This window comes from Pangasianodon hypophthalmus, chromosome 15 (genome assembly GCF_027358585.1).
Source record: "Pangasianodon hypophthalmus isolate fPanHyp1 chromosome 15, fPanHyp1.pri, whole genome shotgun sequence".
Taxonomy (NCBI): domain Eukaryota; kingdom Metazoa; phylum Chordata; class Actinopteri; order Siluriformes; family Pangasiidae; genus Pangasianodon; species Pangasianodon hypophthalmus.
The window spans coordinates 6,054,889-6,071,740 of NC_069724.1; the positions used below are offsets into that span (position 1 = coordinate 6,054,889).

A 16,852-nucleotide genomic window follows, 5' to 3' on the forward strand; every position below is an offset into this window, starting at 1 on the left:
GTGTTTGCTGAGTCACTGCACACACTGATCTTTGAGAAAGCCTAAATTGTTTTGGGTGAAGGGGGAACCAGCAGGAGGAGATGAATGGACTTTGACAGTAAACCCTGTTACACACAGAGGTTACTCTTCTACTAGCAACTTATTTTCCATTCATATTAAAATCAAACATGCTGCCTTTGACCCAGTCCATCACTCTGCTTAGTCAGTTCTGACAGTGTAACACACGATTCAGGCTGGCTGTCACGTCATCACTTTACAGTAATTAACTATAACCACTGACAGCAAGGAGCCATACCCAGTTGGCTGCAGACTAGGAGAGAGCTCAAGGATCCTGCCGGTAATGATTTTGATGCCAGCCGGACAAACAGAGCCTGTGTTCTTCTGTGTCACAAAAAAGGTTTTTACGGCCACAAGAGGTTTAGCAGTGGTGTTTTTAATACAGTATTAGATTGTTCAGGATTTCCTCAGAAAAACCAAAGGTATTTCAAAGCTGATTACGCACCTTCAACTCTACAGCCTACCGGAGACCTTGCCTGTCTGATTTGCACACTCTGGACATGACAGGTAGTAATGAAGCTTTGTCTGCATGTGAATAACAGGAGGGAATTTTGTTTTTCTGCAAAAGGAGGTCACTCTGAACTCTGGAGTTTTTGCACAGTAAGGTGTCTTCAGTTCTAGGAATCCAGTGAAGAAGAAAGAAGTCTAGCAATGTAATGCTAATATGAGTCACTGAATCAACATAATAATAATAAAGGTATTCTTTTTGTATGCAGATATTCCTACTACTTTTTCAACTGACCAGTTTGATCTCTGTGCATTCATAGATTCTACCCTGAGGACAGACATCCACCCAATCTATTAGAAAGCAGCAGCAGATCTTCAATTCTAAACCATGGTGTTTGCAGACCTGCTGGAGCAGGTGGGCAGCACGGGTCGTTTCCAGATGGTCCATGTCACCCTGCTGGCCGTGCCCATCCTCATGATGGCAAGCCACAACCTGTTGCAGAACTTCGTAGCGGCCGTGCCTCCACACCACTGCACTGTCCATGCCAACCTCTCTGAACCTACAATAGGTCCAGCTGAGACCCTGCTCCTCAGCGTGCCCCTGGATGGGCAGGGTAAACTGGAACGCTGTAGACGCTATGTGCAACCACAGTGGGACCTTCTGAGCAAGAACAGCTCTGAGGACCTGGAAAAGAAAGAAATTGAGATGGAGGGATGTGTGGATGGATGGAGCTATAACAAGACTGACATGAGCTCAACCATTATTACAGAAGTACTTGGCTCAGGTTTTAGCAAATTTGATCAAATTGTGTAAATACAGCAATGGGTGACGTTCTTTGTTTTTCTCTTACAGTGGGATTTGGTGTGTGACTTGAAAGCTCTGAAGCAAATGGGGCAAACCATTTACATGGGAGGGGTGCTTGTGGGAGCGTTGATCTTTGGGGGACTATCTGACAAGTAAGGAATACTGTATGAGCATGTGCTTGCCATTTGGTAATTACATCACCTATTAATTAATTGATTAATTAGTTAATGAACTAATAGTTTTAATATAAATCTGCAAGAAATAAATTAACTATAGAAAGGAACAAATTAATCAATGCTTACAAAATTGTTCTTATCCCTTTATCATATGATAACTAAGTGTTAAAAATTCCAATTTTTATTTGTAGATAGCATTTTCTATCCACTATACCATGAGGCAGGGCTGAAACTGTGGTTAATCACCTCAAAGATTGTTAAAAAACACTGAATTTACATTTTCTTATTCCTTGTAGTGTTGTATGTTAGATCATGATCACACTGAATAGTCAATGAGTAAACCAGTCTGCTAAAAAGTCAACAGTGAAGGTGGCAATGTCCTCTCTCTGCTGTTCAGAGAAGCAGCAGTCCAGAAAATCGAGAGTGTAGCAGATACTGAAAGCAGATACTGAAGATGAATGAATGAATGAATGAATGAATGAACATGGCAGTATGCAGTTTCTTTTGGTATACCTTATGTATCCTTTAAGTGACCACTTCCCATCAACCCATCCTCATGCTTCACACTCCACATATTTACTATTTATATACTTAGAATATACAAACAGTATACTCCATATACTTCCCTTTCCTGCATATTATTATAAAGAAATGTTGGCAATATCACAGACACATCCAAGTGCATCGTCAAAGCAAAATTGTAGCTATTACTGCACAGAATGCTAAACTGTTTCCCCCCACAGGTTTGGCCGGCGTATTTTGCTCCTGATCTCTAACCTGATGATGGCAGTTTCAGGGACATGCACCGCCTTTGCATCTTCTTTCTCCCTCTTCTGTCTGTTCCGTTTCTTCTGTGGCATGGCCCTGTCTGGGATAGTCCTCAACTCCTTCTCCCTCAGTGAGGACACACACACACAAAACACACACATACACACACTTTGCTGACTGAGCAATGCTTATTCTGAAAATGTAGCCAGTGAATGTAGTATGGCATGTAAAAATGCTAAAATATACATAAATATAAGCATAAAGTTATTGCACCAGATTATAGAATGAATATCTTGTACGCTCCTTTCGCTGTGCTTCTTGTATAGTTGTGGAATGGATCCCCACTCGCATACGGACCGTGGTGGGTACAGCTACAGCCTACTGTTACACCACTGGGCAGCTGATCCTGGCAGCGGTGGCTTACAACATCCGCGACTGGCGCTGGCTCACTCTGGCTGTCTCTCTACCTTTCTATGTCTTCTTCCTCTACTCTTGGTAAGTAGAAAACATCCATATAGTACTCCTGAATATGTCATTTTAAGCTGTCAGAAATAGTCTACATAATATAATAGAATGATACAAGGATTTCTAAATATGAAAGAATATGGAAATGGCTCATATTCCTTCCTTTTGCCAAAAGGCATACAAAATAGCTAGCCAGCAAGTTAACCGCTAGTAAACTAGATTAGATTTCTCACAGATCAAGAGGAGTGGGATTTCTGTATCTTAGACTCAATTTGCATTGCGTATTGTCATATTCTCTATAAACAAACAACGGTTTTATGTATCACTATGATCAGCTACCTAACTAGCTCACAGTACCCAGATTCCTTTTTTATTTTCTAGCTAACACTTCACTCTAGTAACTCATACATAATGACTTCTAAATTAGTTTTGTGCAGACATAATGCCCATTTTAAATAGTAAAATGTAAATTTTGCAACATTAATAAACATGATCCAAATACCATAATCTATGCAATCAGAATCAGCGACACAACAGAGATTCTTGGATGCTGGATTCCCTAAACTGACATTATTTAACATGTTAGCTAACATGACCAAAGCATTAATACACCGTACATAACATTAACAAAGTAAATCGCACCTGTATTAACTAATTTTTTTTAAATAATAAACATAATAAGCTAAAGCTCTACATTAACCAAAAGTGATACCATCAATGCGTGAAATTAAATGCAAAGTGATCAGTATGAACAACACCTTAATGAACATGTTTGAGGCTGTTAACTGGCAAAGTTCAGAATTGAGGCTGAAAAACAAGTTCCAAAATGTACACTTGGAGACCAGATTTCTATAAATGGCCAGCATTTCCAAACATGCCATAATTATTATTATTATTTTTTTTTTGCTAATTTATATGGGTTAATACATGTGTTAGCCTGTTAGTTAAGTAACATTACTTACACTTTATAAATGATAATTTTAATATGTGTTAATGCTAATTAATGCAGTTAAAGTAACCTTAATATAGAACATTACCAGGTTCAGGGTACTAAAGAAAGAAAGCACTGGGTCTTCATTTCACTTTTTCACCTACAACAACCTATAGACAAGGAAAGTTTTTTTTTTTTTTGCAAATTTCATACTGGAACAAATTGGTTTTAGTGCTGGTCTGGTGCTGGTTTAGATGAATTACTAGCATGGCATAATACATTTCCTGATATATTAGAAAATAAGTTGTCATTTAGAAATATTTTGTAGTAGTTAACTAGCTAACTTCTGAAAGCGGTGACAGGGCCATAGTTCCAACATTTTCAAATTTGCCCTAGTGAAAAAAAGTATACTTTATTGTATTTGTAATATATTTCCTGTTTCAATAGTACATTGCAAATATACTAACAAAAAATTTTACTAACTTTAAATATATAAAAAGTGTATTACCACCATGCTTTTAGCTATTTTTACCATACGACTTTTAACACACTTTAAAATAATTGTAATTTAGTATATTTTCTAAAAATATATTTTACAAAAATATACTTGAATTGAAAGTTTTGTTTTTTTTTAAAGTGTATTTATTTGCACTTTATGTAAATATATTTTAGTATTATTTTTAACTGTGTGCTGAAAATGACCATTGTAACAATGCACTGAAAGTATACTTTCAAAGTACATTATTAAATAACCTGAAGCTGTAGTATACTTTAAGTTAAAATTTGGAGTAATTTTTAAGTGGACTTCTTGATGCTTGCAATTCACTTCATTACTGCTTTCAGAAAGTAATAAAACACATGATAAATGCGTTGAAAGCCCATTTAAAACATTTTAAAATAAAGTGTATGCACTGCACAAAAGGCTACTCTTGTAATTGTGATTTAAGTATTTTAATAAATTTATACAATGTCACAGAGAGGTCCAATGTATAAACATCAATCCATGACTAATTTTATACCAACAGCACACCATACGAACACAAGAAAATGTGTTCTACAGGAAAGTAACCTTTTATCGAATGTGTTTTTGAAATGTTTCAGATGAATTTTGGGCGAAATGAGCAATTAAATTAGCATTAGCCGATGCTATTTTGCTTAGCTCGCTATCAGTGCTGTGGCTGAAGCTTACAGAGTGCTAACAGTTAGCCTACTAGCTAATCCGATAGACTTAATATTGTTCGGGGAACTTAGTTGGCTTGGTATTGCTAACTTCATAGAGCTAGCTATTTATAAAGGCAGCGTTGCAGTTTACACACTTGGTAGTTGATGTTTAACTGTTTGTGCTCTTTTCTGAGGGGATTTGTGCATTTTTAAAGTTGCTATTCACACTTATTGTTTTTGACAGCGAGGCCGCGAATTAGCCATCATCTCAGTCTCCAGTTAGCTTAGCCTGTTAGCTAGCTAGCTAGTCGTGTGAGTGAGAGAGAGACGTTGCTAAAGTTCGAAAAGGGCACGAAAAGAAGAGGCAGAAGCTCGGTGAACAACCCGACGAAAACGGCAACAGTAACAATTGTTGGTCAGTGATGAGGAGCACGGAAAGTGACGGGTGGTACAGGCCCGGGTTGGCTAATCGGGAGCAGCGGGAGGATTCCCGGGGGGCCGGTCTGTGTTTTGACCGCGAGGGCCGGTGTTGTCATGCCACTGGGTTCAAATACGGATGTCTGTTATTGAAGTTACATGTTATTTATTGTAATGACCCTGATAAGAAGTGCATTCAGCATTGGGGAAAAAAATTAGCGTATTTTTACTCAAAAATAATATATTTATGGTATATTGCTTGTGTGTTTTGAAGACACTCTTAATTAATTTGTAATGTACATGTAATACAAAAAAGTACACTTTAATATCACTAATCAAGCATGCAATTATCTTACACAGGCATATACTTAAAGCGTACTAAGTATACTTGAAGTTGTTCCAATTTAGCACATAAAAGTACACTAAATACACTTAAAGTTATGCTTTACTACAATTTAATTACAACTAAAATATACTTAGCACAAAATTAGTTGTTCCAAAATAGCACACTTCAAGTTAACTAATCATTAATCCACTTAAAGTATACTGACAATCTGACAATTAGTCTGGCTGCAAGTATACTTAGCATTTTTTTTTTTCATTAGGGTGGTCTCTAACTTGACTAGCATGACTAGCAAAACTTCACCAGGTAACTGTACTTCTATGAATTTTTACTCACAGGTGGTTCTTGGAGTCTGCAAGATGGCTAGTTCTTACCAAGAAGCCTGAGGAGGCAGTTAAAAACCTCAAATCTGTAGCTCGGATTAACGGCCGCCTGGCTGAGGGTGACAAAATCAATCTGGAGGTAATGAGAGGCAAAGCGGCAATGCTAGTGGAAAATTTCTTTGTTTAAATGATTCTCTTTGATACTTCAGGCATTGTAATGGGGAATTTCATTTGTGTTTTCATTTAGGTATGAACCTTGTCACAAATGTGTTTCCTAAAATTCCTTACAAGAAGTAGAATGAGACAAAACAGATACTTTTTTGACATTAAATGAGAAATTGAATGTCAGAGAGACATTGAGAGACTTTGAGAGAAAGGCCATACTTGGCATCACCAAGATTTAAACACACAATCATCCAATCACAAGAAAATACTTTACCATTTCACAATCTGAGAAGTTGTTAAATTATGTGTAAAAAAAAATACTGTGCAAAAAAGTGTTACTTGAACGTGCATTCTTAACATAGTATAACTTTACGTATATATAATAAGTAGATCTGAGTATTTAGCATATCCAAATACTTTTTAAATACCCATATTACTACATCTACAACTAAAATAATAGTTAGGAATATAGAACACTTGGCACGTAGTGTACTTCTCTTCAATGCTAGCATATAAAAAGTTTACTAGATACTTTTTGTAAGTACTTGAATTAGCATATCAAAAATACACTTCAAATATAGTTAGACAGTATACCAAAAGTGTACTGTACATCTCTACAAATATACATTCAGCATGCTTGTAATAAACCTGATCATATATTTGAATGAACTTGACACATCATTAACTTGTGTAAGATCTGAGAACAGTCTACGACCTTGTTGAGATCTCTGTTTAAACTTTACAGGAGACATATGTGAGATCACTAGGAGTTTTGTCTCAGGAGAACAAGCAGAGAAAAAGGAGACCTAAGCAGACTGCTGTTACCTTTACTCTTTTATTCTCATTAGATGTAATTGCTAGCTAGAAGAAACTATAGAGATAATAAAGTGATATCCTTTAAGATTTTTAGACATGTGTGTGTTCTATATGTGTGTAGATGCTGCAGGAATCCATGACGAAGGAGATGTCTTGCTCGCAAGTCACTTACAGTGCTCTGGATCTTGTGCGGACACGCACCATGAGAACCATCACCTTGTGTCTCAGTGTATTGTGGTCAGTCACTGAAGATTACGCAGTTAGATCACCATTTCAGACACTCAGTTTGTAGAAATCAGTACATGGTGACTGGCTAGTAATTCATGTTACACATTCATGTCATGTCCTTCTAGGTTCTCGACAAGCTTTTCCTACTATGGCTTGTCAATGGATTTACAGAAATTTGGCGTGAACATATATTTGATTCAGGTGATCTTTGGTGCGGTCGACATTCCAGCCAAAATCGTTGTCACAGTAACAATGAGTACGCTTGGACGCAGACTGTCTCAGTGTGCATCACTCATATTGGCTGGGATTACCATTCTCGCCAATCTGCTCGTGCCTTATGGTAAGCATGCTAACATTGTCATGCTAATGTTTCTGCTATTCTGGGATCTATAAAAGTGATGCTATGTCTTGAAAAGGTTTGTTTGAAGTATTTTGTTTCTTTTATTTCATTCCTCTCTGTTTCTGCCCTCTAACATCCATACTCATGAGGAAGACTACTGTGGCACTTTGGGATATAATGCTTTGCTCTGATGCATGTTCTTGTGTATGTGTAGAACTGCAGACATTGCGTACCTCCTTGGCAGTACTTGGGAAAGGTTGTCTGGCTGCTGCCTTCACCTGCTGTTACCTTTACTCAGGGGAACTATATCCCACGGTGGTCCGGTAATCCTTCTCTTCATTCTTGTCATCTAAAAGCATAGCTTATATACAGTTGAGTGATAGAAGTGGTTGATGGTGGGTAGTCTGGGGTGGGCTGGTAAACAACATTCAACACACACATCCAAAATAATTATACATCTTTATTCATTCTATTTTTCTATTCAATTCTATTCTTTTAATGTAAAGCAGTCAATCATGTGGTAGCAGCACAATGCATAAAATCATGCAGATGCTGTTCAAGAGCTGAGCTTCATGTTCATATCAAACATCAGAATAGGAAAAAATGTGATCTCAGTGACATTGTTCATGACCTGGTTCCTGGTGCCAGATGGTCTGGTTTGAGTATTTCAGAAACTGCTAGCATATTCCCACACAACAGTCTCTAGAGTTTACACAGAACTGTGTGAAAAACAAAAAACATCCAGTAAGCAGCATTTCTTTGGCAGATGAGATATAACCACTCTTTACAATCATAGTGAGCAGAAAAGCATCACAGAAGGCACAACACACTGAGCCTTGAGGCAGCTTGGCTACAACAGTGGAAGGCCATATCGGGTTCCGCTATAGCCTTACCATAGCCTTCCTGTCAGCTTGAAGCAGACTGGCCATTCTCCTATGATCTTTGATACTGAAACCAGCCCATCTGGCAAAAACAGCCATGCCACGGTTAAAGTCAATGAGATCACATCAGTGAGATCACCATTGTTTGGTCACCTGCACAACTCCTCTGCAATCTGCATTTGGTCATTACATGTTGTCATTAGAGAAAGCAGTGAAATGAATTTTTGGCTGCTTTCATTTGGTTCTTCACAGGCAGAACGGAATGGGATGGGTGTCCATGATGGCTCGTCTTGGGGCAATGGTAGCTCCATTGGTGCTTCTACTTTCTGAGGCAGTTGCCTGGCTCCCAGGCTTAATCTATGGAGGAGCTCCTATCTTGAGTGGAATCTTTGCTTACTTCCTCCCTGAGACGCTAAATACTCCACTTGCTGATACCCTCCAAGATGCTGAGGACAGGTGAGTCTGGAAAGTCTGGTATGTCTTCAGAATGTGCTTTTGACACCTTCATTGGAAAAAGTTGAAATGCTGTTTTGTGTAAATTCTACAATTTTGCTTTAGGGTTTAAAGTCGCTTTTTATCATTATTTATTGCTGACCTAGTAAGGCAGAATGCAGGACCTGCTGAAAGAGAGAAAAATTAGTTTACTTGATGTCCAACCAAAAATGAGATAATGAGATAATTATACTTAGGGTTGTGTGACTGCTGTGAAGACTTGTTTTTTAAATTACATGGCAAAACCAAAACATACGCAATTTTACACAAAATTTATATTTATATTTTAGTACCACAAAATATAAGTAAACTAGAGGCTCTGAAAAAGTTAAATGATTTTTCAAAATATATATACTCAGAAATGAAGAGGTGTAACAATAAATTGTATCAAATGTACACTCTGTTTTTAAGTATAGACAATTTTTTTAATATAATATTAATTTTTTAAAGCCTGTCTACTGTATTTACTGAGAAAGAAAGAAATTACATTTAAAATACAATTTTATTCTTAATTTTTTCATTACTTCAGAGCTTTCAAGAGGAGAAAGTCCAAAAACTCCTCCAAGAAGGAGGAAGTGGCCCTGAATGAACAGAGCAGTATTCCACTGAAGGAGTGTGCTTGAGGTCTTATTTACTACGTTAACAACCTGCGGTCAAAATGCAGCAGAATGCATCCAACATAACACACAGACTGAAGTAACAGAGTAGTAAGTTACCTTTGTACTGAAAGTTGATTTTGTAAGTAGAATGTAACCAAGGAAAAACTGTTTATTCATAGTAAATGCATAATATCCTTCATGTAAATTAGAAAAAAAAGATTAGTAAATGTTTTATATATGGACCTGTTCTTTTTTGTGAATGTATAATAAAAGAAATAAAGCAATTTAAAGATTCTACAATGTTAGTCTTCATACTAGAATTCTTGAATCTGATTGGTCAGAAAATGTTTATTCATTTTTAATAACAGCACCCACTATAGGTTTATATTAATGCACTTGTTCTATGTTATTGTTTCTATAGTAACAACTCATTCATAGGGACGTGTATGGTGTTACAATGTGTTCTTATTTAATACAAAAACTATATGATATATGGTTGATATGGTGAAGCTTTCCATAAAGATATGTTTAATTAATATTAATGGAAGGAGTCTCTAGTGTCAGAGCTTTTTAACAGACAGGAAGTTTTCCACAAGTATGAGTATGAGTACACTTAATTTGCTTTTTTCTATCATTTTTTTTTTCAAAATGTTTAAATAATTTGGATCCAAATCACAACACAAGCACAATTTCACCATCAAACTTTAGGCCTCCTCCTTGCGTTTGATGCTATCATGAACTCAAACCAAACTATCAGCTTCAAGATGGCTGCTACAATTATTTTAACACTGCAATGTTCTTTTGGCCACTTTGAGATTGTAACTGTTGCCACAACCAAAAGAAGAGAGGGTGGGGCTGGACCTGAGCCAATTCCTCCTAGATGCCTAATCCTAAACCTAACCCCTAACCCTAACCTATGAGATGCTGTAGAACACAATACAACAGCTATGCACAGAGTCGTTTCAACCTCCTGGATTTTCATTTGATTCCACCCAGGTAGGAGGAGTTGGATCAGGTCCAACATATACAGAATGTTCGAGATTATTTAATAGACACATTTTGAAACAAGTGAGTTCGGGATGGAGTTTACACAACGCTAAACTGGAGGCTGTACACTTCCCTTATGGGTGAGCTAAAATAGCCTTGTAGCTCTAGTGAAAAATAAAGAAAGAAAGAAGTCTTGGGTGATTGACTACATTGGGGAAAATTTTATTTCATTTTTTGGTATAAGTATTCCTTTGTAATCATCCTAATGAATCATTTCTCTTCTCTTTTTAAACCTGAGCAAAAAAAAAAAAAAAACAGATAAATCCCAGTTTTACCACAGAATTCTCAAATCTGATTGGTCAGAAAGTGCTGATTAATTTTCTATAACAGCAGCTTGTAGACTTGTAAGATTATTACTTGTCACACAATACAAGATCCAAAAAAATCTTGACTAAATTCTGTACCAGACTGTGCGATAATGTTAAGATTATATGATGAAGATCCTCTAACGATAGACTTACGATTAAAGAAAACTACTTCGTTCTGCTTACATCATGCAGAAAATGGGCTCACGTGGGGTCAAGCATCAGGTAATAATGCTAATTAGTTTAAGATTTTGCCATTGCCACTTCCGTATTTATAGCTGTCCCTTGAGTTTCACGTAATCCATTGCTGTCCTCCTATTGGTGGCTTTCAGACGAGAGAGATTTGCTGTCAGCTGTCTACACTAAATAGGCTGCTAGTCAGCACGTTCCTGTGTTCTAAGGCCACCGATCTTAGCTTACAACCAAAGAATTCTTTTATGTTGTGAAAATTTTTGCCTGCAGCTAGAAAATAGGGTCAAAATTATACAGTGTAAAGCTGACTTAAGGAGACATACTGTATGCTTAATATTTAGGAAGATGTCTCCTGTGTCAGCACTTTGTAACAATCAGAGGTAAAGCTGTAACATGGCAAGATTTTGTGGCTTACGGTAACATGACAAGCTAGCCGGTTAAAAAAAAAAAAAGGAAAACTGCTGGTAACAAGTAATAACAGGAACTAACTTGTCTCATGGACATTCCACAACATCAAACATAATTATAAATACATAAAAAGTACATTATATGGCCAAAGGTTTGTGAACACCTGACCATCACACTCATATGTGTCGTCGTGTTAATTTATGAGGATGTGCACAAGCGACGCGCCACTGCTTCCACTTCGGATGCTGTGGCCTGGCTGCTTTTTGTCACAGCATCTAAGTGAGAAAGAAAACAACAATTGAAATGTAAATGTAAAAAAAAAAAAACATGGGTTGTCCTAGTGCAACTTGTGTTTTCCCTACTTTTAGGGCATTTCCACCTCAGGAAGTTTCCCAGGGCACCAAGAATCTTTTGAGTGACGGGAGGAACCTGAGATACACAACACCTGGAGGATAGGTCCAGGTGTTGTGTATTACTGTTAATAACAAAGGTAAGCTTTGTTGTTGGCAGAGAGAGAGAGAATGAACTGAGAGCATCCTGAATGAGACAATGAGAGAGCTGCGGCTGATTAAGCTAGAGAGTGAAATTATAGGAGCGGCATTGAGAGAACAGTGAGTGAATGAGTGAAATAATTTATATGTACTATTTTTATACTTATGTTCGAACAACATGATGACTCAGTGTTTATTCCTCACATGTGAAAACTTTTTGCCTAATCTACTTTTTCAGATGTGGTAGAAACAGAAACAGGAATACACAAAAAGGACTTTTAGTTCCTAGTTTAGTTCATCTGATTCCATAGTTCCTGGATCTTTTTGGTCAAAAAGAGCTATATGACAAGCTAAAATATCAGCTGTAAAAAATGTCTAGCCTGGTTGATCCACTGGTGGAGCCTTTAAACTAGCCTGGGAGCACACATTAAGATCAAGTGACCCAAAGACGTCATAGCCTACTTAACATTCTCAGGGAAAAAAAAAAAAAAAAAAAAGATATACAATAAACTGAAGACTTTACTGGGCTTGGAATGTTCAACAACACATCTATGGTACCTTTATTCTACCTAATGAAGTTTACAATTAACCTTTTTGAAGTTACTTAAATCAGCCTTTGAGAGTGCTTACACATTATACAATAATGTACAATACATTTTTTCACAGTGAAAAAGCATGGAAACTCAGAACATTTATTTTGCACACCTTCAAATCTCTGTACTGCTACTTGCTTTTATGAGTCACTGTGTGTAAACGCCTACAACTGCAGGCACTCTGCACTCACCGTGTGTAATGAGAGGTCTGGACAATAATTCTGTAATTTGGGCTTTACAATTAAATTTGAACTTTTGATTTTGTTCCCCTTCACATGTGAACATTACATACTGTACCTATGACTGCTTTGCAGACCAGCATATCCCCAAAGGCCAACTTCTGGTCAGAGCCCCGCCAGCACAACTGTTGGGCCAGTGGGGTGGTTAGCATGTGGACAAGGATGCGTCTTGTGTTGGTGGATGGGTTGGGACCCCGACCTTTGCCTAAATTGAGGTAGTAATATATTCATGTATTCACAAGACAGCATGTGTACAGCAACAAACTGTAATGGAAAATGTAATAAACTTGTGATCATAGAATATGGTATTTGAGGAAACAAAATATACCATTTCACTGCAGCAGGCCTCCTCCTGAAGCCAATTTTCAACCATTTCAGGGTCCTGCAAGTTGCTCAGTGGCAGACTTAGCACTAGGCAAAGGTAGGCAACTGCCTTGGGCACCCAGAAGCCAAGGGCCCCCTAAAAATGCAAATTATATATATATTTTAATTATTAATGCTAAATAACATATGCTGAAAATTTAAATATCGATGTTAAAACACTGAAATGATTCATATGGCACTTATCACAACAGAGAAAGGAAGCTCAAGGATAATCAAGGCAAATTTATGCAGTTGAATAGGGTCCTATTCCTATATTTTGCCTAGGGCCCCCAAATAACTAAATCTGCCCCTGCTCTGGCATCATGACAGCTGGAGAGGTGCGATTCGTCAACGATAACAGCTGCCTGATAACATCCACTTCTTCTTTAACATGTTCCAGCTGATTTATTATGTGGCATTGTTGTTGACACAGTAAGTTATAACATGTTATGTATAAAAGCCCATGGTACTATCAAAGTAGTAAGCATAGACAGCATAGTATTTACTATTGAAATTTGACAAGTTGTTTGTAGGCTCTATGACTGCATAGTGACCGCAGGAGACGACTGCAGGATACATGTGGCGGCCATCATGCATACATGTTTGCATAGTTAACAGCAAGTATAAATCACCTAAAGGGGCCAAACCTGTTCCAGCATGACAATACCCTGGTGCACAAAGTGAGTGAAGCTAGTGGAAAGCCTTCCCAGAAGAGTGGAGGATAATACAACAGTAAATCTGGACTGGGATGTTCAGAAAGCACATGTAGGTCTAATAGGTAGGTATTCACAAACTTTTGGCCATAATGTCATTGTTTAATGAATGAAAAACTGCTGTGGTATAAGAGAAATAAAACACCAGAGGGTGTACTGCTGTTGGAAAACACTACCATGCCGTTGATTATTTTCCTGTAACAGCACAAAATGTTGTGTTTTATTCTTAATACAAACGACACTGGAATAGCCTAATGCTATTTTCACTCCTCTGGTGATTAGCGGCTATACTTAGGGCGCATACAACTCCCACAAACCCCTGGGCTGGATGAAAACTCCCAGAAACCATTTCTCGTTTCTCTTCCTTCAAATCTCCCCAGCTGAAGCCTTAGCGTTAGCATTAGCACTCGACCTGCTTTAGACGCTGCAACATGTCCGCTCTGCTTAGAGGACTCGCCCGAATCCGCTCAGCTCCGGCTCTGCGGGGGACAGCAATCACCCAGCGGGCTAATATTACAACAAAACCCGCAAAGGATGTTCTGGGACCAGCTGTAAGTCTTTTGTAGGGTTTTTTTTGTATTTGTTGGCACGCCGTTCCCCGGGCTCCGGGCCTTCACGGCTAGCGCAGGGTATGCTAGCTTAACCTTCAGATGGCAGGGTGAAGCTAGCTGACTAGCTAACATTTGAGGTGGAATAATTACAGGGGAAGTATGATGATAGTAATTATATTAGAAGTTAGTTACATATGCAGACAAAAAGAGTGATATTCTAAACAGAAGTTTTTGTAAATATTTTGCGGTATAGAAAGATAGGCTAGCTAGACGGCTAAATAGCCTAGCCTAGCCTAGCCTAGCTAGCAAACTACACTGAAAAGGTCACAACTACAATAGTTTGTCGGGGCTAGTGAGTTTTTTTTCCTTTTTTTTTTTTAATTTGAAGAAAAAAGTCTAGTTCCAGTTAGTAGTTTTTAGTGCCTTTTTTTTTTTTTTTTTTTTTTTTTTTTAAACTTTGTGTCCAGGCATCCATCCCTCCATCTATCTATCCGAATATATCTCGAATAAAGGAAGTTATTTAATATTTCTCATTATAAGGTTATAATAGGACAAATATAAACCTATTTCTAGTCATTTACTCATTTCAAGTTAAAATTTATCTTCCATTGGCAAATTTTGCTTCTTTCTAGAAAAACTCTTGAAATAAGAAATGTCAGTTAAAGAGACAAGTTCAGGCTTGAAGTTAGTTATAAAAAAGAATCTAGAAAATACTTTCATCTTAAATGTTTAAAAACTAATCTAAAATTTAAAGAGAAATGTTAGCTGTACTAACAGTACAACCTAACTAATGTTAGGTACTTTTACTTGCTAAGATATTGTTTTTTGCAGTATAAGGAATAAAACATGATGAGGGCATGCTGTTATTGGGAAATAATCAACCATGCATACTTTTAATGACGTGGAACATCTGCAAGATAAGTTAGGTCCCGTTATCATTTCTGTTATAGCAGCTATAAACAGTCGTTTCCCTCACCAGTATCTCTTGAACAGAGAGAATAAGTTGACTTACACAGTTCATTAATGTTAAATGTCTCTCTACTGAAAGCTTCACCATGTCAAAGATTAGACGTTTCTTTCACACATTTTTAAAAATGTGTTCATTATTAGTCTTCTATTGTTGTAGCTCGTCTGCCATAGAAGTCCTATGAATGAACTCTTGCTATATATATTAATATAAACCTGTTTTAATCTGAATTTCAGATTCGATCAGATGCTGAGTCAGTATTTCAGTCCTGTACTGTTACTACTACATCTGATATGATGACTAATAACTATGACAACCATAATTGTTTAGTGATCACTATCATCATTAAAACTGGTTATTAATTAATTAAAAGGAGGTTATAACTCTTAACTTTACCTTCTTTTCAGCACTCCATTGCCTCATATTTAAACACATGAAGAGAGAGACAGCACAGTGCTACAGCAAAAGGTGTTTTTGTCAAGAACAAAACTTAGAGTTTAGTATCCTTGCTCCCTAATGATGTCCTCGCTCCAAGCCAACATTTTTTCTGTCTAATGATGAAGGGCTTAATAACGAGCTGATGAGTTTGATCAGGTGTTTTGGGAGTTAAGAAGCTGAAACTGTGCACTGGACTGGAGTTGAGAAAATATGATGTAGAGGTTTGAGCTTTAAGAATATGCAGTGCTGCCTGTGCATTTTATGTTTGTATGCCCACATAGAAAAACTACCTCAAATAACTCGGAAGGTTTCAAACTTTTTACAGTTTATTTCAGTAGTCAGGAAACATCTGTTGGGTAGTGTATAGCCGGTGAGGGTTGTGGGGGCAAAATTTCATTTTTACCTGCTATTATAGTTTTTTTAGTTTAAGTTTTTAACTGCAAGAACCAATGTTTACCTGAGTTGAATGGGTTTAAAATGATGCCAGTCACACTAAATTGTTCTTGTAGAAGCATTGTCTAATCTAAAGCTCAGCAGCTTAAAAAAAAACAGGTGTACGTCAACTAGAATTTAATTTAATCCGTGTTGTGATTATAAAGCGATTGTAGAAAGTTTAAACACCTGCTTTATGCGACTCTTAGTATTATTGGCCTGCTGCTGATGTCTGATACCTGCTGAGATGTCTTGAAACTTTATTCATCTTACCATCCATGAACTGATCATATATTTGTCCTTCACGCAGGAGACAACAATTGGTCTTGCGATGTTTTCGCTGGCCATCCTGGTTCCATCCGGTTGGGTCCTGGCTAACCTTGAGAGCTATAAAAAGAAGGAGGCCTAAAAAAGTCTGCTACGATCATTTCCTTCAAACCCGTATCGGGACCACTGAAACCTCTGACCGCCTCTCCTCCCCGAGGCAGTTTACCTTCTCTCATTCACTCCAGTCTCTAAAAGTCAGTGAACGACGGCTGCACAATGACTTGTTGTAATTGGTGATCTTATGGCTCTTCTTGTGGATGTTGTTACACACTTAAAAATAAAAAATGTTATTTAAATCTGAAGTTGTTGCTGTGTCATGTCTTTTGGGTTGGTGCAGAAGTGCAGAGTCATTTATTCCCCTCAGGATTGTGA

The 16,852-nt window shown here is 37.4% G+C and overlaps 2 protein-coding genes across 2 annotated transcripts; both read left to right on the plus strand.

Moving 5' to 3' along the window:
• Positions 1-203: 203 nt before the first annotated feature.
• slc22a6l (solute carrier family 22 member 6, like) lies at positions 204-9,714 on the plus strand. Its single transcript, XM_026938757.3, has 11 exons — positions 204-710; positions 825-1,276; positions 1,358-1,461; positions 2,229-2,383; positions 2,580-2,748; positions 5,909-6,032; positions 6,996-7,111; positions 7,228-7,442; positions 7,657-7,765; positions 8,576-8,779; positions 9,345-9,714. Exons 2-11 carry the CDS (start codon positions 893-895, stop codon positions 9,436-9,438), a joined length of 1,674 nt encoding a protein of 557 aa, XP_026794558.3. The 5' UTR covers positions 204-710; positions 825-892; the 3' UTR covers positions 9,439-9,714.
• Positions 9,715-14,119: 4,405 nt separating this feature from the next.
• LOC113541415 (cytochrome c oxidase subunit 8B, mitochondrial) lies at positions 14,120-16,610 on the plus strand. The gene is given in 2 exon segments (XM_026938367.3): positions 14,120-14,316; positions 16,464-16,610. Coding segments are annotated over 2 exon segments (267 nt in total). The 5' UTR covers positions 14,120-14,196.
• Positions 16,611-16,852: the final 242 nt, after the last annotated feature.